Below are 23,674 nucleotides of genomic sequence, written 5' to 3' on the forward strand. Positions count from 1 at the left end.
CAGAGAAGAGGCCATGATGGCAGGAGGGAGATGGGAAAGAGTATAGGAGAGGAGGTGAATAAGGTGACAGAGTGGGCAGTTAGTTAGATTTTCATGGGTTGCTTGGAGGACAGCAAAGATGGATTCAGGGTCAGCTATCAGGAAAGTCAGAGGTCTATCCTTGCAGCTCTCCCAAAACAAAGCACCAAGGAGTGGGATCAAACCAGACAGAGCCAAGACAATGAAGGCTGGAGACCCTGACCAAGTAAGGGAGAAAAGACATGAAACCCTGCTCTCAAAAAATCCCCTCCCCACGTAATAAACATTCCACTCACTGGCTAACAACTGTCAATAAAAGATAGAGACCCAACCCCCAGGTGCAACTCTCCCTTGAGGTCAACCATTCTCAAGTCTCAAGAGTGTACTCACTTAAATAAACTTTCCCACTTGTACCGCTCAACAGTTGTATCTGGTCTATCCTTGAATTCATTATTACTATGAGACCCAGAGCCTCCAGTGACATCTTGGGGATGGGTTGAATGGAGGTCTCAGGGCTGAGGATCTCCCCAGTCCACCCAACAACAACAGTTGGCAGAGAGAAGGGGGACCTGATAGTGAAGGGCTGTCTAGGCTTTCTTAAGGTTTTTTGGCTTTTCTACTGAGTGAGAAGGAAAACCAATGGAGGGTTTTAAGTGGAGGTGTGATATGATCTGATTTTTCTTTAAAGATGTGTCACTCTAATTGCTAAGATGAACCAGCATGAAGGCACTGAGGGCAAACCAGACAGGAGACTACTGCAATGATCCAGACACGAGCTAATGGCAGCTCGGGTCTGGGTAGATGCAGTGGAAGTGGTATAAAATGGTAGAAGTCTTGATGTCTTTTGAATTGTTAGAAGGGTGGATATGGGGCATGAAGGAAAGAAGGAAACTAAGGATTTTGGTCTCATTCTAGAAATCATGTGCAAAGGCATTACCTGGTTTTCACCTGGAGGGTGGGTAGATGTCGAAAACAACAAACCAGGCAAGAGACAGGATTTTGACCAAGACTGGGTCTACGAGTTCCAAAGAAGGAATCATGGTGAGAGAAGTTTGGGAGGAAAAAGCTGCAGAATTTAGTGACAAACTCAAGGTGTTTTGTGTGATAAACTTACAATGGAGACACAGAGGAGCAGTCAGATTGATGGCAGGAGAGAGGATGACTTTGGCTCTGGCTCATGGGTCTGAAGATGTTGCTGATCTTTGGACGAACGATCATTAGACAAGAAGCAATTTAGCTCTTCCACTGGGGAAGGAGGACAGGCCAGAAAGTTGCGGAGACAGCTAGTGATTTTGGATACTAATGCTAATTATAAAGTAAGACTTCTAGATTTTGCCAAGGGTAATGATTTTTATAATACACAGTGCTCCTATCTCTACATTTAATCACCAGGAGGGCTTCGGAAATACTTAGAGATACAAACGGTCCAGCCAGATGAGCACAAATGTTGGGGTTGGGTCGAGGAGAGGAGTGTGGGCTGAGAGAGATCCCCAGCCTCCTCAAATCGGCCATCCTCTCCAAGCAGACTGCATTACCTGTGAGTTTTGTCTTTGCATACGTGCATGAGCACATTTATAAACTGTCTTTGCATTTTTAAAGCATGTATTGTGGATCCCCAGAAAAATCTCCGAGTGGGCCTTGAAATCTCTCACATGTCCACTGTGCCATCTCTTTGCTTTGGTCGCTGGCTGGACAGTGACTTGCTTCTAATGAACAGAAGATGGCCAGAGTGATGAGATGTCACTACTGACATTAAGGACTGAGACTTCATCTTGCCGACACTTCCCCGCCCCCACCTGCTCACTTTGATGAAGCCAACTGCCATTCTGGGAGCTGCCCTAAGGGGAAGGTTGTGTAGCGAGAAGCAGGGGTGGCCTCTAGCCGACAGCTCAGGAGAAGCTGAGCCCCAGAGACCACCAGTCTGTAAGCAATTGAAGCCTGCCTACCACTACTGAGGGAACTTGGAAACAGACCCTGCTTTGGTTGAGCTTTGGGATAACAACACCCCAGGGGAGCCCTTGAGAGCAGCCTTGTGAGGGACTGGGGGCAAGGGCACACAACTCAGCCATGCCTAGATTCCCAACCCACAGAAAATGTAAGGTAATAAACAGGTATTACGTCAAGCTGCTAAAATGTGGGATAATTTCTTAGGCAACCGATAACAAATACACTGATTAACACAGGATAACCGGGGATGGTTCTGGAGGAAAAGAAATGGAGGAGCTTGCATAATGAACCTGCATCGTTACCGAACACATGTCTCTGATGGGGAAGAAAAGCTAAAAAAGGAGGCCCCAGGAAGCCCTGGGGCAGAGAACAGTAGGACAAGTGTAGGAATAGACGAAGACCAACCAAATGAGAAAAGCAGAGGCTACTTATTCAGAGTCGGCCGGAGCAAGGGAGAGCTTGACCAGCAGTTGCGTTTGGCAGAGACTCAAAGACAAACCGAAGATGGGAGAGCTTCACAGAGGAAAGGGTGGGCTCCGGGGGTGCTCTGATCGGAGGCTGCTGGCCTAGGGAGGCGGGAGGCGGACTAACTAGAACCCGGGTCCTGTGTGATTGGTTAGGGGTGCACATGAGGCTTTCTCCGGTTGGCCCCCAGTTGGAAATGAGGACAAACATTAGGAAAGCTCGTGGTTATTTATCAAGTCCTGGCCATTAGGGCCACTTGTTACAGGAGTGATAGTCTGGCTACCTGGGTCGTTGATAAAGATAGCGGTCTGAATGGCCTTCTGGAAGGCTTAGCATAGATAATGAGCTGGTTGCTGCAGATCATGGGTCAGAGTCTCATTTTTGTGTATGGTCTGGCCACCATCGTCCAGTTGCATCCTCAGTCTCTCAGGAAAAAAGAGTAGCTGTGAAGAAAGCGAGGCTAGGAGATGCCCACAAAGGGATTTAGGACATCCCTAGTCACAGAGGGACAGTGTCAGGAGCCCCCGCTGCTTTTTCTCAGGTTCCCAGATAAATCCATAAATGAATACCACAGAGAAAGGCGTGGCTGTACCATGCTCCAGAAATCTGGACCTATGACAAGTCACTGGTGCAATTTACATTGCCTGTGATGATGTTTTAGCCACACCTGTTTCTCCCTTCATGAGGGTCTGAAAGCAGGTGTGCAATGCCGTTCCCACATTACACCTGCCGTCATAGAGCCCACTTTGTTCTGGACCCTGTGTTCTCTCCAACACTTAAGTGGACTCGTCCCGCTGTGGCTTCTTTTCCAGAACCAGTCCCGGCAGAGTCTTTACCTCCACCGTCCTGAGCTGCAGTGTAGCTTTCTTTAATGGACCCCGTTACTATGGTCTTTTTTCACAGTCAGACTTAAGGGAGGTTTTCTTTTTCCTTTTCTTTTTTTTTAAAATTTTTCTTTGCCTTTTCACCTGCTAACTGGAAAATTACCCTCCTCGTAGTAAATGCTATCTCATCCTGTTGCGAGAATAAGAAATTATCTTGTAACTTTGCTGGGCAAAGCTCTGCTGGGCAAAAATCCACATCAGATCAACACTCCCTCTTAGCAAGCCGTGACTTTCAGGAGAGGGACCAGTGTCTGGATAATAAGAGCAGGGCTTGTAATCTTCCCCTTGCTAATGAGGGTCGGGTCCTACCTGACTTGCAGGTCTTCTGAAAAGAGAGAGTTACAGCTTCTCCTGCTCTAATTAGCAATGGCTGATGGAGGGGGATGCCTGCACCTTTAAAGGTACCCACGCAAGTGGTTTGAACAAAGCAGAGAACAATTATTTGTAGGCCCAATGGCAAAGATGGTTAATTAAAATAGTGATGATGCCGATAAGAGGTGTGACAAACGGGGGTCCCTCTTTAATGAGAATGGTTGCATTCTCTGCTCCCTTCTCCCCTTGCTCATCAGGAAATAGCAGAGCGGAGTCCCCAGGAGACTCCTGCTCAATTAGACCCCGCAGGCAGTGGAAGCTGCCAAAGGCCCCGTGAAGAGAAAATTTAACCACCTAATTTGGGAGGGAAGGAGAGAGGCCACAGGCTTTAATGGAATATGCCGCCGGCACTTCCAGGACCACGGCTGACGGGATGCACCTCTTGGAACAGTTCTCAGAAAGGCAAGAGCGTGAGGGAAAGAGGAGACACGGGCTTTGTAGCCACTCGGGCCTGCACTGGGATCCGTTCTGGAGTCTGTTTTCCCACTGAAAACCGTAAAGGTAATGACAGTGACCTCACTGAGTGCGGTGTGAGGTTTTGTGTGTCTGTGTCAGGGGCAGAGAAAGAAAGAGAGAGCGAGCGAGCGTGTATGCTGGGTACACATAGAAATCGGCACCTTTCCTTCTTACGTCCTGGTGTCACAGCACACCTGTCCCGATGGACTTCACTCCTGTCGGCCATCTGGTTTGCAACCTGCCCCTTCTAGTTCACAGGATCCATTTCTAGTGGCCCACGCTTTGCCCTACCCCCTGTTACATCAAAGGTGTCCGAAAGACCGTTCTTGGGCATTTTGTGTTATTTCTTTCAGAGGCCAGCACCCTAAGAACAGTAGCCCTTCCTTCTTCTTTGCCAATTTCCCACCATGGATCCTCAACAGACCCCCAGTGGTCAGATGTGAGTCGGACATCAACCCCCTCCCCCGCTGGCCCCATCAAAGAGGAGTCTTTGGAAGGACCCAGAGAGCTAAAGAACCCTAAATCTGTCTCTTTCAGGTTTAAGGAGACCCTCATTGTGGCTAACCCTATCTTCGTAAAACAGAGGCACTTCGCTATCTCGATTTTGTTTTTTCCAATGACCCTGTGAGGTTGATAGTCCACACGGAGATTCACAAAGTAGTTTCGCTTGGCTAAAAAATCTTAAGTTTTGGGAAGAGGCAGAACTAAAGCCAAAATATCCTGAGGAAAAGCTGGGATACACTCTCTATTTTCTGGAAATAGCTCATATTGGACTCTAAAAATTTCAGTGACTTAAAGTAACAAAGGTTTCTTTCTCCCTTGTGCAGATTGTCCATCTCAGATCAGCTGGGGCTCTGCCCATCAAGTCACCCCTGTAATCATCTGTACCCTGAGGTCTAGGCCTATGGGACAGCTGCCCCTTGGAGAATTGCCAACTGCTGGGGCAGAGGAAAGGCAAGCATGTGAAGCATTTGCTTGATCCTAAAGCACTGGCCCAGAAGTGACCCATTTTGCTCCACTCCCATTTCACAGACCATGCCTCAGTTTACCAGGGCAGGGAAGCACAACCTTTGCCCAGTGAGGGGCACGCACATTGGCGAACAGTTACACCGTCTACCATTGACCCCCCCTGCTCCTTATCTTAGCTCCTCAATGCTCTTGGAACAAGCAGAGTCTGTTAGTGGGCTACTCACGGTGGCTAGTGATTGTTGATACAGATGGAGGATTGCGGACCCTCTTAAAAAAGAATGCTCTTTTTTTGAAAGCAGAGACAAAGATATCCATAGTAGTGCTTGCTTTGGAAGAGACAAGTTAGAAGGTGATGTTTGCGCTTGGCAATCAATAACATGTCCAAATCCTGAACTGAAAGTTAATATATCAGCAACTGCACGAGGAGAAGCTCTGCAGGCTGTGTTCCCACGTCTAGCCTCTTCCCACAGATACCGTTCCAGTCTCGCCGGGGCTCAGAGCCACATGTAAATGCCGACAGTCTCCTATAGCAAGGCATCAAAATATCCCACTCTTTTGTTTGTTTGCTCAAAAGGAGACAGAACCAAGTAACTCACTAGTGACAAGGGGTCGCACGTTCTCCCCTAGAACAGCAGAAATAGAACTTCGAAAGTGTTTGGAATTGTTACAGCGGAAGATGGTGAGGGGTCTCGAGTAAAGGACCTATTGACAGAGTTTGGCTGGGACTGGAGCTCTCTGGGGGCAGGCCATGGGACTTCTCTCTGTCCATCTGCATGTACACTGCATCTTAATCACTTAATACAGTTGTTGGCAAAAAAACAAAAAAATAAGAACCCAACGCTTCTCCTTCCAGCTTAGGTAACTTGTGCCCTACAAAAGAGACATCAGATATGCTGACTTACCTACTCAGACCTCACACTTGCTATACTTCTAGGAGGATTTGAGGAAGGATCTGCTTTAAACTTGACCTGAAATGGGACAATTGAAACTGAAGCCAGAGCAGAGACCCTAGAGTGAGTAGATGTTTCCACACTCCTGAAAACAGCTGATGGTGTGCTCAGCTGTGACTTGCTTCTGTAGTTTCCAGGAGCCAAGGCAAAACAGGGCCACACTGGCCTCTTAGGAGGGTCATGCAGCTGGTGCCATGTCCAGGGGCAGCCTCTCCTGCTTGAATGGGACTACCTGTCCCCACCTGAGTCTCAAGAAAGGCTGACTTATTACTATGATAGTTGTGCCACCGATCCATCACACCAGCCTACTGACCAATAGCAGTGTAGGTGTCCTCTCTCCCTACTGCCTTTCCTATCTCTCATGGGCAGAAAAGCAGTCCGAGCCATCTCTGTCTTCAGATATTATCAGAGAAAACCTTGAGGCATGACCTGATTTAGGGATCTGTGGTCAATTACATTTATCTAATATTTATATATTGACTACATAATCAGATCCTAGAAATACAGAGATGATGAAGACAGAGCATCTGGCATGAACACTGTTTGGCAAAACCACCCTGGGACCTATGCAATGGGGACCCCTTTGCTTAGAGGACCCACTTTGGGCCTCTGATGGTCATGCCCTACCCCGTAAAGAAGGATTCTGCAGAGCCAGGAAGGATGTGTACAAATGAAGCCTGTGACCCTCTCTCCTTCTACTCAATGTTCCAGGTGCCCAGCACCCCAGAATTTCCTGCCCAAACCACCCACAATAGCATAAGCCTATGCCCCAGGTCCAACCTGGCCTGGTAGGAGTCCATCCAAGAGCGTGAGTGATCGAAGAGAGTTGCCCTTAGCTAGGACTTTTGGCCTGATGTCTCTATTGACTTGCCACAATCCTCTTCACAGTGTGGGTTGGAACAGAAGTGGGAGATGGAGCAGGAGGGTTAGCAGGCCAGGGCCTCTATTGAAATGTTGCCTCTAGTCCTGAAAATGGGGGGATGGCCTCAGGATTGGACATTCTGGGAGGTAGTAATAGAGCTAGGTTGGAGATGGGCAGATCCTAAGTCTAGAATGGGTTTCTTTTGGCTGGTAAGGGGTTAATCAGCCACTGTTACCTATTTCTGATCGTTTACGGGAAGATTTGATCATGAAAGGCCAATGAAAGTGCTCAAGAGTCTGATTCTTCTTGTCTATCTGAATTACCATCTCAGGAGGTAAAGCAAACCAATTTACCTTGAAACTTTCATCAAAGAAATCTGTAGACAGTCCAGGAACTACTTGCTAACAAGATAGTGAGTCCTAAAGCAGGAAAATAAACTAAAAAGCCAAACTCAAACTAAAAGGTATTGCTTCATGATAAACTCCCACTTATTTTGGCAAAAGAATCCAAAGATAGCAGTATCTTGGGAAATACAAATAGTCTGGTTATCCAGATGTTAAGTTAGGATTATCTGTCTTCACAGATTTAAATTATTATAATTTTCAATGTAATATAATAATTATATTTATTATAAAATATTAAACGTATACTACATATAATTATATTCCTTCTTCTTTGTTACCAGCTTCAGCAATTTGGCAGATTGCCTTTACTATTTTTTTTAAGTTGCTAATATGTACTTAAGATCTATCCTCCAAAGACTGGCTAAGCAGTAGAAGTAGGACAAGATGTCCCCAGTGGTCCCTTTCTTATTATGACTGAAGATAGGTGCACAGGAACTTCTCCTTGGGGAGACTCAGAAACGTGCTTTCCTGTGACTAACTCATGGTTTATTTGTTGTGATAGTGTCTCAATCTTCTCAACTATTGTCATTCTAGATTATAGAGCTCACCAAAGAATTCTGTGTTGGGGATAGCATAATAGTTGTCTACTCACACAAAATGGTTATCTTGCTTTTTAAGTCCCTGCACCTGAAGAATGTGTGGGTTTCTACTGTCCTTTAACTTCTTCCCTTATCTTCTCAATCAACTCCATCTTTACTCACCCAATAATCCCCTTAAGGTATTTTTCCCTCTAAACCATTTGGTAGAGTTCTCCAGAAATTCTGCATAACTAGAGGAGAAGAAAGATTTAGTAAAGAACAAGATGACATGGGAGAGTGTGGGGAGAGTGGGGGAGGGTAAGTTTTGCAGGTCTTCAATGTCATGCTACAGTGTTTCCTTGATCTTAAGGTCGATGGATCACCATTGGGAAGGTTGAACAGGGAAGAGATATGACAGCTCTTTGAAAAAGTAGAGTCAGGCTGAGACAAAAGGGTTTGGAGGCTGGGAGAATAATTATTTCATAGTTGAACATGGGCTTTGGATTGAAAAAAAGCTGACTCAAATCCTACTTCCAATATTTCTTGGTTATGTATCCATTCAGTGGTTATTATTCACTTTCTCTGATGACTCAATTTCCTTTTTTTTTTTTTTTTAGGAACTTTAAAAAAAAATTTCTTTATTTGACAGAAAGAGAGATCACAAGTAGGCAGAGAGGTAGGCGGGGATGGGGGGAAGCAGGCTCCCTGCTGAGCAGAGAGCCCAGTGCGGGATTCGATCCCAGGACCCTGAGATCATGACCTGAGCCGAAGGCAGAGGCTTAACCCACTGAGCCACCCAGGTGCCCCGACTCAATTTCTTAATTAGAGAAAAAGTTGTAAGGTCTTAGAGTGTTGCTGTGAAGGTTAAAATAGGTGTGGGAAGCTCCTGTTGGCAGATTGGATGAGACAGAGGAAGGCCTAAAGCAGGACTGTGGCTGTGGAAATGGAGAACAGGGGAAGGAGGCTGGAGACATGATTGGCAGGAATGGTTAGAGGAATTGAGGGTGAGTCGGCTTTCTACCTTGAGTGATCCCATAAGCTGCTCAGCTTAAGACTGAGTGGGGGGTAAGGCAGTACAGAAGGAAGCTCAGATTATTTCAGATGGAAAAGGAGCAGATGAGTTTCATTCCATATAATTTGAATTGAGGGTGAGTGGAAAACATTTAGGTGTAGGTGGTCATTAGTTCACTAAAGATAGGGATCCAGAGAGCACTATCTATTTGGGACTCATCAGAACATGGGCCAATGTGGCCATTACAGGATTTGCTTATCTTGCCCAAGAGGACAAGTCAGATTCACTCTCTCATTAATTCTTTCATCTAACTCACTCATCAACTATAAACTTTTTACTATGTCCCAGGGTCATTGTTATTAAACAATGGTGAATAGGCAGAAGTTGTCCCTGATCCTCTAGAGCTTATGTCTAGGACTTAGGCTCAAAGGGGGCCAAGGATGCCCCTGCCCTTCAATCGTGGGCAGCCAGAAGCCCAGCCCTGTGTGTGGGCTGGATGCCAGGGTGCTGAGCCAGGCATAGGATGAGACAGAGCTGGTCTGTGGTCGTAAGTCAGAGCACAAGAGGAGGGAAGACTGTCTGGGCTGACAGCATCTGAGAACAGAGCAAACGTTGATCTGGAATAAACTGTGTACAACACAGGCCAAGAAAGGTGGCCTGTGCAGGTCTAGATGGCCGAAAGTGAAGACACTTCCCGAGGTACAGCTGGGAGCAAGGGTAATGTGTTTTCTAGGACACCTGTCACTTGGTCTGTGAGTGCTAAAGAGATTGCTGAAAACATCAGATGGACCCTATTCTTTAAGCTTTAGCATCTAGCGTCATGTCTTCCTTTTAGAAAGCTTAGTGAATATTTCTTAAAATAGAAAGACAAAGGAACAATAAAAAAGGAGGGAAAGAGACATTGAAAAGAGTTAAATTGTCATCAGTCTTTAGATTTGGAAGGTGGTAAAGATATTATAGAATATTTACTGACCTTCAACCCAATCATAGAAATTATTAAGAGGGACAAAAGTTGCTAATCTGAGTTTTGGGGCTGCTAAAAATTCATGAAAGCTTGCTCCAATAACTTTGATTAAAACTGGTAATTGTTAATACCAAGATGTGCAACGTCATAGTCTGATGCTGAATGTCTCATGCGCCTTTTCTAAACTTCAGAATCTTATCTAGGGATGGCTTTCTCTCCTAGAGAGCAAAGAAAATGATGACATGAGAAGGGGTTTGTTCAGCCACGATGGAGCTTACTACCCGGGCTGCTGGTCTACCTTCCACATGGAGCGCAGCAACAGGCGTGACAGCAGGATTATTGGCTGTGACTTGCAGCTGCACACGGGAATACTAACCGTCAGCAGTGACTTCTTACAACGGTAATATACATGCCTCTGTTTAAAACTTAACTGGCAGACTTCCTGGCAGAGCTCCTGGGAGTGATGCCCTGATTTGCAAAGACTTAATGACTTCTTGTCATCCAACACCTGTAGGTAGAGAGACAGGAGGGGAGGGCATGAGCACCTGGCTTGTGCCCCAGATAAAGTGAGCCACGTGGAGTTACGTAGGCTCTACCTCTTCAGAAAAGAATTCTTTATGTTATCTTCATTCAATAACCGCTACCTTGATAATAGAATTGCCAGTGTTTTCATTCAGAGACATTTTAAATTATGTTCTTAAATTAAAAACAAAAACAAAAACAAAACAAAACAAAAACCTTGTTACCTACTATAGAAGGTCATTTTAAATCCCCCTTTTATGTATATTAGGATGGGTTTAGTCATAAATTAAACTTGAGGACAATTGCATTTCTAGAGTCCTGATAAAAATTTTCACTCCTTTGGAACACAACCCAGATCCTTGCCAATGTGACTGGGGTCATGTCGGATCCTGTGAGAAAACTCCAAGAGATGGAGAGCAAAAGTCTTCCTGGGCCAGCGCCCAGAATAGAAGTGGGAGGATCCCCGGAGTGCTTTCATGTCCTCCTTCAGGATAGATGGAGCCGATCAGTGTGGACAATCCTTAACTCGCTCTTGAGAAGAAGTGAGTTGGGGGAAATCGGAGGGAGAGATGAACCATGAGACTGTGAACTCTGAGAAACAACCTGAGGGTTTTGAAGGGGCGGGGGGTGGGACGTTGGGGGAGTCAGGTGGTGGGTATTATGGAGGCCATGTGTTGCATGGAGCACTGGGTGTGATGCATAAACAATGAATTCTGGAACACTGAAAATAAATTAAAATAAAAAAAAATAAAGCTAAGAGGTAATTGTTGTTCACTTGTTGCATTCAATTGCTTGTGCGTAGCCCACATCCCACATGTAGCGCGCGTCCTGCACGTAGCTCACATGTCACACGCAGTTCACATCCTGTTTGTAACCGGATCTGTGTAAAGTATAAAAAAAGAAGTGATTGTAAGAAATAAAGTCGTCCGTGGATGGAACTAGAGGGTATTATGCTTAGAGAAATAAGTCAATCGGAGAAAAACAACTATCATATGATCTCCCTGAGAAGAGGAAGTGGAGATGCAACGTGGGGCATCTGGCGGGCAGGAGAAGAATAAATGAAACACGATGGGATCGGGAGGGAGACAAACCATAAAATACTCTTAATCTCGCAGGACAAACTGAGGTTGCTGGGGGGAGGAGGATCGGGAGAGGGTGATGGGGTTATGGACACTGGTGGGGGGGGTGTGCTGTGAAGTGTGTAAACCTGGTGATTCACAGAACTGTACCCCTGGGGCTAAAAATACATTATATGTTTATAAAAAAAATAAAAAATAAATTAAAAAAAGGAAAGAAAGTCATCTACTAATCATCAGCCAATGGTCCCCCCATCATTTCAGCTCCCATCACCTGGATCTCCAGCTCGTGAAGGTGACACACTCCTTTAATTTTTTTTTTTTTTCTCACCGAGCAAATATATTGCTCACAGGAACTGATGACATTCTGAAAGCTACCTGTCCCCGTGGCTTTCAAACACCAATCTGTGAGGTCCTAATGTCTTCTTCATCGTCATATCTTACTTCATAGGCAGCAACTGTTTAAATAATTTAAATGATCATGCAAGCCTCAGCAAGAAGTGTGAAGTCTTTGGTTTTGAAAGTAACTTAGTATTTTTCAGATTAGGATGGAACTAACACTTTGCCTAATTTTCACTCTCCCTTTCTGATAGAATTACAGTGCTAACTCTAATGACGATATGACAGCAGCAGTGTCAATATGAATCTAGCCTCCCAGATTATTTCTAATCCAGGGTTGTTACTTCAGGTATGAAAATAAACACTTGGAAGTAGGATGAGGGAAACCTGTAAGTGTTTGCATTTACATAAGTGTGAACATCTTCCAATTACGCAAGGAAAGCCAAGTAAATATGATTGCATTCTCACCACTGATTCCAAAGAAATCATACCTATCAAAACAAGAGAAAATAAAAGAGAAAGGAAGCATAAGTAGTAAAAATCATAAAGTAGCAGAAGACCATAATCTATAAATTATAATACTTTTCAAACTAAGACCATGGCTCAAACTATGTGAAGAAAAATTACACCATATGTTAATTGCAAATTACAGGAAGTTGAAAACATTAAAATGAAAACATTAAAATGTAGAATTACATTAAAGTGTAGAATTAAAATGTAGAATTGCAAAAAATATTATTAAATGATACAGAGGGGTCATTTTATATTGAAAGTGGTAATCTGATCAATAAAAAAATATAGAAGTCATAAATACTAAATAACAAATCATCAAACTATATAAGCTAAAAACTGTTAAGAAATGATACACAGATTTTTGTATGTATCCTGTCTTTGATTATATATATACACACACAGACACACATACATATATAGTGTAATGTGTATATCAATGTGTAATTGATAATGCAATACATTTTCTTTTCTGTATCCACGAAACTTTTACAAAAACTGATCACTTACAAAGCCCCAAAGTTGGGATGCCTGAGTGGCTCAGTGGGTTAAGCATCTGCCTTCAGCTCAGGTCATGATCTTATGGTCCTGGGATTGAGCCCTGCATCATTTCTCCCTCTCCCTCTCCCCCATAGCTGGTGCGCAGGCACGCGTGCTATCTCTCTCTCTGAAATGAACAAATAAACAAACAAATAATAAAATCTTTAAAAAAAAAAAAAAAGGCCCAAAGGAACCTCAGTAGAGTTTTGAAAGCAGAAACTATGCAGGCACATTTATCTGAGCACAACATGTTGATCACGGACAACAGGAAAAAATAAGTTTGTTTCAAAGTAAAGGGGCAGTTATAACCAACAATGACAAACTGAAATACACTTTTATAGAAAATTGAATAAAAGGATATACTCAATAAAAATGAAAAGTGAAACAGTATGAGTCAGATGGAATTGGTGGGATTTGAAATAAAAGATAAAAAATTAGATCAATGAAAAAAAATAAGTAAAAAAAGTTAAAATGAAAAATCCAAGCATAAATGTAAGATTAATACTTGAAAATTAAGAAATGGAACAATATGGGGCGCCTGGGTGGCTCAGTGGGTTAAGCCGCTGCCTTCGGCTCGGGTCATGATCTCAGGGTCCTGGGATCGAGCCCCGCATCGGGCTCTCTGCTCGGCAGGGAGCCTGCTTCCTCCTCTCTCCCTGCCTGCCTCTCTGCCTGCTTGTGATCTCTCTCTGTCAAATAAATAAATAAAATCTTTAAAAAAAAAAAAAAAAGAAATGGAACAATAAAGTAAAATAGAAGCATTCATAGGAAAAGAAAAATATTATTAAAGAGAATGACTACAACAGAGAGGTTTATGAAAGCACTGAGCAAACACAGAGGAGAAACCCCCAAGCAGAAAGGGAGTGAAAGTTTATTTGTGAAAATCTGCAGATTCAAAATAGAACGTGAAGAAGCAGCGAATAATGAAAAAGCCATGGAAATAGAGAAGCGAAGGAGATTTAAACACTGAAGAACAGACTTGTTTCTAGAAACTTGTCAGACTGAGCTAACACAGATTCCTCTTTCAACCATAAACAAGTAAAAATGTTGGACAAAATATGCCAGAATAACTTTTCAAAACAGCTTTAAGCTCCAAAGACAGGGCGGGAGCTAGAGCAGAGTCTTGGAGGCCAGGACGGGGGAAGGTCTCTGTGCCCTGGGAGCGGAGCGTGTGTGCAAAAAGTTGACTGGGAGCAACTGGCGGAGGGTTGGGGGGAACCTGAAGGGGGGACAGGGGCAGAAAGGAAACTGAGGCCGAGTTAGAGTGAAAACCTCAACGGACCCTACATCGCGCGTTGGAGCTGAGAAGTCCCCACTGAAAAGATGTGGCCTTAGCCTCTCCAGCCATGTCATTCGAGATAGCCTGGCCTGGATAGGTGGCATAACTTAGGGGGTGGCAGGTCCTCTAGAGAGACGCAGATGACCGCTGTCAGCCAGCAGCCACGCTCCCAGCATCCTGGGCAATGAGTGCTTCCATCCAGGGCCAGGGAGGTGGCTCTGCAGAGACACATGTATTTTTCTTTGAGTATATGAATAACTTTCATTTTTCTTTTTTCCACAATTCACTTAGCTGTGTGTATGCAATTTTGACAGTCTTGAATATTTTTTCTTTCTCAGTCGTTGGGGAGATCCAATCAGTGATCCAATCACGGTCCTCTTGCCCACTGGTATACAGAGACACGGAGATGCTGCTTAAGGACACATATATTCATTTTAGTGACAGTTACACCAGTGGGAACATTGAAAATGAAAAGAATGTCCCCAAAATATCAGAACAGTAGAATTACATGCAGTATTGAAATTATGTTTTCAAAGAATGAGCATTAAGAGGTTAAAATATGTGTTTGTAAAATATGTATTTACATATATAGATTGTAGGATTCTAATTCCCTAAAACATTTGTTATTTAAAATTTTACTCTAATTGTCAATACATTAAAACAATGAAATAGATCAAAATCATGTCAGGATTTGGCTCTTTTACGTATGCATTTCTTCTCACATGTTTTCAAAAGATTGAAGATCACACAATACTTTGTAATCATAAAAAACCTAACATTATATATAAAGACATAATTATTCTAAATTAGAGTCTACTAATTTTCACATTTATCTTTATATGAAAACTGATCTGTGAAAGGGAAACCTTACTATTTTGAGAGGAGATTTTCAACATTTTTGACATTTCTTTCAAGTTTTATCTTCACGGTGAGTGGGGGAAAGAAGTAAGTCTTCAGTGTTTCTGAGTTCTCTCAACTTATCCGCCCCCCAACCCTTAGAAGACAGAAGCCCACAAAAACGTCTGTGTGGGGGTGGGGACAGGGGTGGTGGGGGAGTGGGGGTGCACATGTGTTTATATTTCAGCTCTGTTGTCTTTGGGCCTCTCCTATGAGCTCTCCAATTGCTGTGGAGTCAAGGTGACTTTGCCTATGATTCCCATGAGCTAGAGGGACATGGTCAAATAACATTCTTCTAAGGCTTTAAATCTCACAAACCCATAAGTAAGGAAGGAATCCGCAAATCCCACTTCTAAAGAGTAAAAAGAAAATTTTAAAAGGCACCCACCACGCAAGGAATTTTTTTTTTTTTTTTTGAAGGAAAGGACTTTTTTCTACCAGAAACTAATTTTCTTTCTTTGCATTTGTTTTAGGAACTAGGTATTTAAAAATGGATGGGGACCAATCCTACGCTTTGAAATTGTGGAAAGACCTACGTTCATTGCCATTGTTATTTTATTTTTCTGCTTCCATTTTGTCCCCCTGTCCCCATGTTCCTCTCTGCCTCTTTTCCTTCTTTTTCTCTTTTTTTTCCTTTAGAGTCCATGCCAGACAGCTTTGCTTCGGTTCCGCTTTCGTCTCCTACCACTCCCTTCTTCTCCAGGCTGCCTTCCCATGTTTCACAGTGAATTTCAATGTGCTGGGGTGGGCGAGAAACAGGGAGGGCCATTAAAAACTACCGTTCTAGAAGCTTATGTGTTTGAGAGCCTGTGAAATCCTCCCTGGCCTCAGAGATTTTAAATTGTTTCAATCTATATTTTCTTTGTCTTTTATGCTTCTGAAGCTTCACATCCAATAGGCACATTTGTATCCAAAGCATGGATTTTTTTAGAGTTTGACAAAGCTGATCCCATGGATTCAATTTCCATAAATCCCTTAAAGTGTTTGACCAACTTTTCTCATTTTGCAAAAATGTCTAACAAAATCACAGGGGAAAACAATTGTTCTTGACATCACAACAGTTTAATATGTTAACTTATTCATTAAATTGTGCTTCACATCAATGGAGATCCTCAGTTCTACAAACTATCGTTTTTTAAATAGCAATAAGGGTTGATAATGTCACAATACAATCTCCTAGTACCCGGGTTCATACATATTATTGCACAGAAACAAAAGGAAATATCTCTTAGGTGAAATAATTTACTATCTAGTGAATAACTATGTTTACATCTAAAATGGGGCACCAGTAAAAGTCTAGATTTTTCTTTCCAACGGGTTTCATCTTTGATACATTAAATGAAAAATAATGCAAGTCCAGCCCAGAAAGTTCTTCCAGGGGCCAAACACACACACACACACACACACACACTCACACACACACACACGCACACGAAGGAAAGGAAAGGAAAGACCGCCACATGATTACAAAGATAAGAAATTAAAAACGTAAGAGGTTGGTAGAAGGCAAATAATGGCGGTAACTAAATCACACGAACTCTGCTTCCTTGGAATACGGTTTCCCCCGGCAAGAACTGAGGGTTTTCAGCACTGACATCCGGCCCTTTGATGAGTTCCCACAGAGCAACAGAACATGGAACGCGCAGAGTCTCTACTCCGTGCGTCAAAGGGTGACAGTTGCAGTCTGTTCCATAGACGACGTCGAACACAGGCTTAAGAAACATCTGTGCTTTGGCGTGCTCAGATCGGGAGTCCTGGTAGGATACCTCGAGTCCTTGCCTGGAAGTCCCGGGGCTTCTGTCTCGCAGAGGTTGCTGGTGTTCATGGCAAGGCCAGTCGTCTGCGAATCTCAGCACTTCTGCACGGAAGGTTGGTGCTGTCCATGTGCGGTGCGGATGGGCCCACGCGCGGTCCAGCCATGAGGCTACAGAACACCTGGGTCTCAGAACCCACCCACTGGCCCAGAAGGGCTCATTCAAAGTCTTAGGGAATTAGTTCGGATGTGTCCGGGTGGATGTGGTGAGAGCAGAGCAGGATAATGTCCCATCGAGAACGGAGGAGGAGGCTGAGGGAGGTGACTTGGAGAAGGAAACTCGGCGTGCTCCCCAGAGGTGCGGCGGCTGGCGGGTACCCTTGGACTCAGCCAGCCCTGGGACCCAGCCGGGAGACGTTCAGCTGCGGTTCTGATGACCAGAGGAGGCACACAAATTATGCGAAAGAAAAGCGTTGGAGACAGAGCTGTGATCAGACGAGGGTACCCTTTGTCCCAGTCCACGCCAGCTTTCCCTCGGATCCGACCCCGCCAACTCATTCAGCCTTTACTTCAGTCCCTAAAACGCTGCCAGCGCTCGGGTCCTGTTTCCTGAGCCGCATGCCCTTGGCAGCTCTTTGAAATGGCCAAAGAATGACGGTCCACATGTCCCCAGCCTGCTCTTGCTCTTGAGGACAGAAACCGTGTGTCGTTTCTCTATTTCTCAAGATTTCCGGGCACCTGTTAAATTCTTCATCTTTCCACCTTTGAAAGACCTGCTTCCCTTTTAAGAGCCCTGCTTTCCTCTCCAATTACCCCTACTCTCCCTAACTCCCACCCCTGCGTGATCCCATTATACAGGACTTTCTTCTCAGCTAGAGGCCATGGTGAGAGAGGAATCCGATAAACTCTGTGTGAAGATGTTAGCCTATGACAGCAACGGCTGCATTTCCTCTCTCCAGCAACAGGGCAGGCTGCAAAGGGACTCATTTAACACCAAATAAAACCTTTAAGAACCAAAGCAGTAAGTTGCTGATAAAATTCCAGAGACCTAGGGAAGAAGTAGGGAAGAAGAGAGTTTTTTTTTGGTTTTTTTTTTTTTTTTTTTTTTTGAGCAGGGTTCTACTGATCATCCCTTACCTCTCACTATTCAGGCTGTTCCTGATTCGAGATATTTCTGACACTGAGTTTCCCTAAGGAGCTGCGAGCACATTTCCTCAGCCTTCATCTTGACTCGGTTTTGGGATTGGCTGGGGTGAACAGTCAGCATGTGTTGTTTGAATGTCTGTGCTTTTCGGTTTCCCCTGAAACACTGCCAGTCTCTTGGACATTTCACTCCTAATGAGATGATCCCTCCCTGGCGGCCTTGAGCCAACTCTACCAATCTCCTTGGCATCTTCTAAGTCACTGCAGTTCTACAAGAAGGTAAGGAAAAACATAAGCCAATAAAGGCCGAGATTTCATATTCTTGCAATTCCCAGTCCTGATATGGATGTTGAGCAGCATAAAGTCATCGGGGAGGCTATAAAGTCAAGACTGGGGCTCTGAGCCATGCTCTTATTGATAAACTCGAATTGAGAAATCTTTTAAACTCTCTGAATCGCCACTGGAAACTACCAGATGGGATCATGAATAGACGCCCTACATATCTACCATATGAGAGAGTGTTGAAGATCCGATAGGATACTAAATGTACAAGTGTTTTGAAAGCATCAAGTGCTATACAAAGTTATGAATTTTAATCTTTGCAAAACGTATGATGAAATAGGTAAATGTGAAAAGCACTTGACATAGTTTTCAATTCCCTTTTGTGTCAGAGGTTGATAGTTTTACCAGTATTAATTTTCACATTGTTTCTTTAATAATAGAATCCTCCCTCCCTGTTTATCAAGGCACATGGCAACCAATAATAAAGACATGTCCTGGCCTCCTTTGCATTTACTTGTAGCTAATGACTAGGTTCTAGCCCATGAGATGTGAGTGGATGTGATATCTGCAACTTCGTTCCATGTCCACTCTGTCTGGAATACAAATGAAATGGCAGGAGCCTCAGCAGTCACTGTGGACCATGAGGATGGCATGCACATGTTAGTATGAATAAGCAACAGGAGGGGTAGAGTGGGGTTCTTTAATGTCACTCATCAGAGCTATCTAACCAGTTTGCCTTTCAAATAAGAGGACAACAGCTTTGATCTCATTGAAATCACTATTATTGTGAGTTTCTCTCTTAAAGCAGCCAAATGGGAATCCTATCCTATGGATTTAATTTTTTGTTTTGTTTTGTTTTTTTTCTTAAATGATCTATGCTTGCCTCTTTGCCAGGTCTCCCTCTGGTAGATTTTCTTCCCCATGTAAATACTATCTCTACTCAGACTTTTGAACAAGTCCTCATATTTCAAACCCTTGATTAAACTATGAAACAATTCCCTCCTTGAGATGATAAGAAATGCATAGCACACATGATATCGATAGCTGTTGCCCAATACTGATTGCTAATGTTATTAGTTATTAGAAGGAGTATCCAAAGAATTCTCAGGATAGACTTTCTCTGATTTCCAAGAGTAGGCTTCCAAAAAGTTAGAAGGAGACAGAAGAGAGAGTATGTACCTCAGTCCATGATGATAACTTAAACACACCCAGAAATATGTACACAAGGTCACCCCATCCCAATCTGGGGCTTCCCTTGTCAAGAAAAGGGAAGGAATGTCTATCTGGGAGTTGTAGGAGTCAGTAGGATGTGGAAGTCCCTGGGGAAAATTTTCTCCCTCCTCTTGGACTCTTAATACCAATGTATCTGGAATTGATTGGGTTTTGGATTGCAAAACTGCTGACTCCCCGTGGATCCCAAGGCCCAGCTGTCTTCTCTTGGCAACCCTTCTCTGAGTGTCACTCAGCACGTAGGTGCGCAGTCAATTTTGGAAGAACAAACTGTATCCCTACCTCTTCATTTCTATCAACATAGGACCCCAGGGATATAACAAGCGTGCTGCTTTAGAATGAAATGTTATGAGGGAGGAAGCCCCTGTCGGTCTTTTTAATTTGCTCAGCACTGGCCTTGGGCCAACACAAAGAGATGGTTTCTCCTGTGAACATCCTGATATCTGGTCTCAAGTGAAGCACCATACATCGTGCCTTCGGTGCAGGCCGAGGAAAGCCTTTTGATATAAATCCCGACATGCCTAAGGAACAGTGTGAAGTTAGCAGAGGCCGCCTCCAAGTCTCAGCGATGCATGAATTTCCTGCCAAAAAATTTAAAGTGACTTTAAAAGAAACAATCCACATGCTTTCTAACTTGTTTTGATTTTCCACATGACAAAACACTGGATTGTTATTATGTGTGCACGCACGTGTGTGTGTGTGTGTGTGTGTGTGTATGTGTGTGTGTGTCACAGCGGCAGGCTGAAGGATAATTTGCAGCTCTGCCATTCTAGGCAGAACATGAGATCTTAACATCGGAACGCAAAGAGAGAGCGAGAGGGCTGCTCATTAACTGTAGCTGTAAACCTCTTCCCTCTCAACCTCAGGAACAAATCGGCGGTAAGGGAGATGCGAATCTTCCGTGAGTCTAATTTCTACCAACTAACAAGCAATATTGACTCGGTCCCTTTAACATAGAGGTGTCAAAAAGTACAAGTGCCTATAAAATCATCAATCTCTCAGCTTGTTGGTGGGTCAGGGAGGTGGAGAGGGCGGACTCACCCAAGGCAGCATGGCTCCGGGTCCACTGCGAGTGCGGGACCGTCACAGTTGTGCTCTGCGCATGGGTTAGCGACAAATCCTTCTGGGCTCTAATGGCTGGCTTCTTGCACTATTGGCAGGAAGCTTTTGTCCCACATGGAAAACATGATGGAATCAAAAGAACTTGCGCTCTGCAGTTGGCCAGACTTAGCCTACCATCCACCAGGAAGCTGCCTCGTCTCTGTGGGGTTTACTTTTCTTATCTAGGTAATTAGGCCTAATAATATCTACCTTGTTGTGAATGGATTCAAGATATGAATAGGGCTCCCTCAATAAGTGACACAAGGGAGGTCCCCAATAATGCCTTCCCTCACATGACAGATGAAGCCAAGGGTCATGAAAGAAGAATCAAAGCCACTTCTCCAAATCTCTCTCTGATGGAGACCCCGGGTTCCTCTCTCTACAAGCAGGCATTCCATGAATGCCTGTGGGTTGATCGACTCTCCACCCCAGTGAGAGTATTCCAGAGGCTGCAATGTGGCTTATGCAAAGCTGGCTTAAACATCAAACATGCTAGATATCAATGAAATAGGCTTTTCAATCTGATTTAGGGCTTTCACTCATTTTGCCTTCAGCTCCTTGAAAGGACTGATCAGATCAATGTTTTGAAACTTTCTAGCCACTCTGATCCTACTACAGAATGCCAGGCGAGGCCTTTCTTTTCCCTTTTCCATACTTCTCCCCAGCGTACTTGACAGACTTTGTGTTCTTGTAGTGGTGACTGGGAAAAATGGAAAAGAAGAAGCAGTGGGTAATGAGCCCAATTTCCTGTCCTGCTTTATCCATTCCAGTCTGAGCTGCCAAATAGAGCCACAGCCGAACCACAGGCAAAGATCAGGTGGGGAAAAAAAAAAGTGATCAGGCTGGAGGTATGAAGGATCCTGGGAGGTAGCGTCTGTCTACGCTCCTGGGACAACTGGCCCATTGGGTTCTGCATCTCCTGGCCTGAATCAGTTATCATGTATTTAGTGACCTTGCATACCATTTGCATATGGGCCAGCTCAACTCCTAATCTTCGGGCAAGATTCTTTTAACAGAACATCAAACTTGGCAGTACCATGTCGAAGAGGATGACTGCTCTGAAGAGGTAAAACAGAAACATCCCTGAAAAAAACCTACAAGTTTTGTAGCCCATATGGAAGTGTGAGACATCATACAGTCATCCTCCTGCTTCCCCCGCCCCTTCATTTATTAGTTAATTCTTTTGAATGAAAAGAAGATCAGTAAAGTGTGATCTCCTTAGGTCTTAATTGATAAGCACATTTTCTCCTAACTACCCCAACCACTGTTCGTTTCTCAGGGGCCACGCACACCCATCCTGATTCCACTAGCTTTGCCCTAAAAGATGGGGGAGGAAGCCTGGCTCCCAGCTAAGATGCAAGGACTTTGTGGAGTGTGAGTCTTTAGTGATGATCAGTAGTAGGGTAACCTTGTTTAAAAACAATCACAACCACCAAACACTGCTACTTATGATTAAGCCACATTCAAACAGGGTTCAAGATGAGAGCCAACAGCCAAGGGAGGGTTGGCATAAAACCTCATCTAAGGGCTGAAAGGGACTTCTTTCTTTCTTCCTCTCTCTGGACAGGCCAATATTGCCATTACAGAGACAGTGTGAAACAGACCAGATTCAGCAGAACATCCAAGCCTATAATTTGGCTTTTCATGTGTGTCTCTGTGGGGTTCTCGTGATGCTGCAAAGGAGCTCTTCGAGAGTTTCCTTTCTGGTGCTTCTCTCCTTGACCTCCTAAGGATGTCTCTATTGGATGCATTCCTACCCTACTTGATATCAGGGATTGAAAAATATTGGAGGGCGGGGGGAGGAAGAAGACAACAGATCATCTCCAGCTGGATAAGGATGAAGACAAAGAGGAAGCAGGTGTCCAAATCAAGCCACATATAGCCAGATGTCCTCAGATGCCTACCATCCTCCAAGGTCACCAACGCCACAGAAGTTCAGTATGCCTGCTCATCCTCCCCCTCACGAGGAAGGAGAGGGCAGGGGGTCACCATCTCACCACCTGGCTGTTGTAGTCCTCAGTGACTGCCCCCTCTGTGTTCCCGTCCTCTTTGGGCCACCGGTGACCCCTATGCTCCCGATGCAGCCTGCGCTCCTCCCGCCTCCTCTGCCGGTCCCTCTGGTGCTCTAGCTGCTTGGTGTGATGGTAACGCTGCTGGAAGAGATCTTTCGCGTACTCATAAAGCTGCATGTCCAGGAAGTTGAGCTCCTCGATGCGCTGGCGGGCGCCCTCATTGATGTCCACATTGGAAGCCCGCGTGATGTTGAACTGCGTGAAGGGGGAGATAAACTTGAGGTTGAATGTCCTCTCAAAGAGAAACTGTGTCTTCCTCTGGAATTCCGTGAGCCCAAAGAAGGCCATGTTCTTCAGGTTGTTCTTTGCGCTCTGCAACAGGATGGTGTTTCTCTCGCTCTCATTCATGAAAGTCAAGTTGTAGCAGCCCACCAGGCTGAGGTCGGCTAGCATGCGCACCTGGCGGTTGTTGGCCAGGTTGTAGGAGCAGTCCATAAACTCCCGCAAGCTGACCCCAGACCAGTCGTCCCCGGGGTAGCAGGTGGGCAGCTCATCGGGGGTAGGGCTTCTCCCATCACACATGTGGAGGGAGGTTTTCCACGTGGCCCCTCTCTGGACGTGTTTCCACTCGCTCAGGTAGCGTGACACTGGGTCCCGTAACATGGTGATGTAATAGAAATTCCTGGAAGAAATGAGAAGGAAGAGCGTGAGTCTTAGACAACAACAGCTCTGGGATTCTGAACCTCCATAGTGTTTATATCAGCACTGAGTCAAGGGGCTCTTCTGCCACATGTTCATGTGAGAGTGGTTGCCTGGATTTGCACCTATCAGACTAATGTTCCCGTATGTGAGTATTTTTTTTTTTTTAAAGATTTTATTTATTTATTTATTTATTTGACAGACAGAGATCACAAGTAGGCAGAGAGGCAGGCAGAGAAAGAGGAGGAAGCAGGCTCCCTGCCGAGCAGAGAGCCCGATGCGGGGCTCGATCCCAGGACCCTGGGATCATGACCCGAGCCGAAAGCAGAGGCTTTAACCCATTGAGCCACCCAGGCGCCCCCCGTATGTGCGTATTTTCATAAACATGAGTGGATCGGGTTTTCAACACCATTTGTGGAGTTTCTCCTCCCTGCTCTGGTGTGGGGAGGGACGTGATGGGGACAATAGGT

The 23,674-nt window shown here is 44.6% G+C and overlaps 1 protein-coding gene across 1 annotated transcript in view; it reads right to left on the reverse strand.

Annotated features, from left to right (window-relative positions):
• Positions 1 to 16,024: 16,024 nt before the first annotated feature.
• Positions 16,025 to 23,674, reverse strand: part of HS6ST3 (heparan sulfate 6-O-sulfotransferase 3) — a 641,705-nt gene continuing 634,055 nt past the window's right edge. Inside the window, exon 2 of the mRNA XM_032315010.1 lies at positions 16,025 to 23,187. Within this exon, the coding sequence (XP_032170901.1) occupies positions 22,479 to 23,187 (709 nt within the window). The 3' untranslated portion in view covers positions 16,025 to 22,478. The remainder of the gene's footprint in view (positions 23,188 to 23,674) is intronic.

This window comes from Mustela erminea, chromosome 15, assembly GCF_009829155.1.
Source record: "Mustela erminea isolate mMusErm1 chromosome 15, mMusErm1.Pri, whole genome shotgun sequence".
Lineage (NCBI taxonomy): Eukaryota > Metazoa > Chordata > Mammalia > Carnivora > Mustelidae > Mustela > Mustela erminea.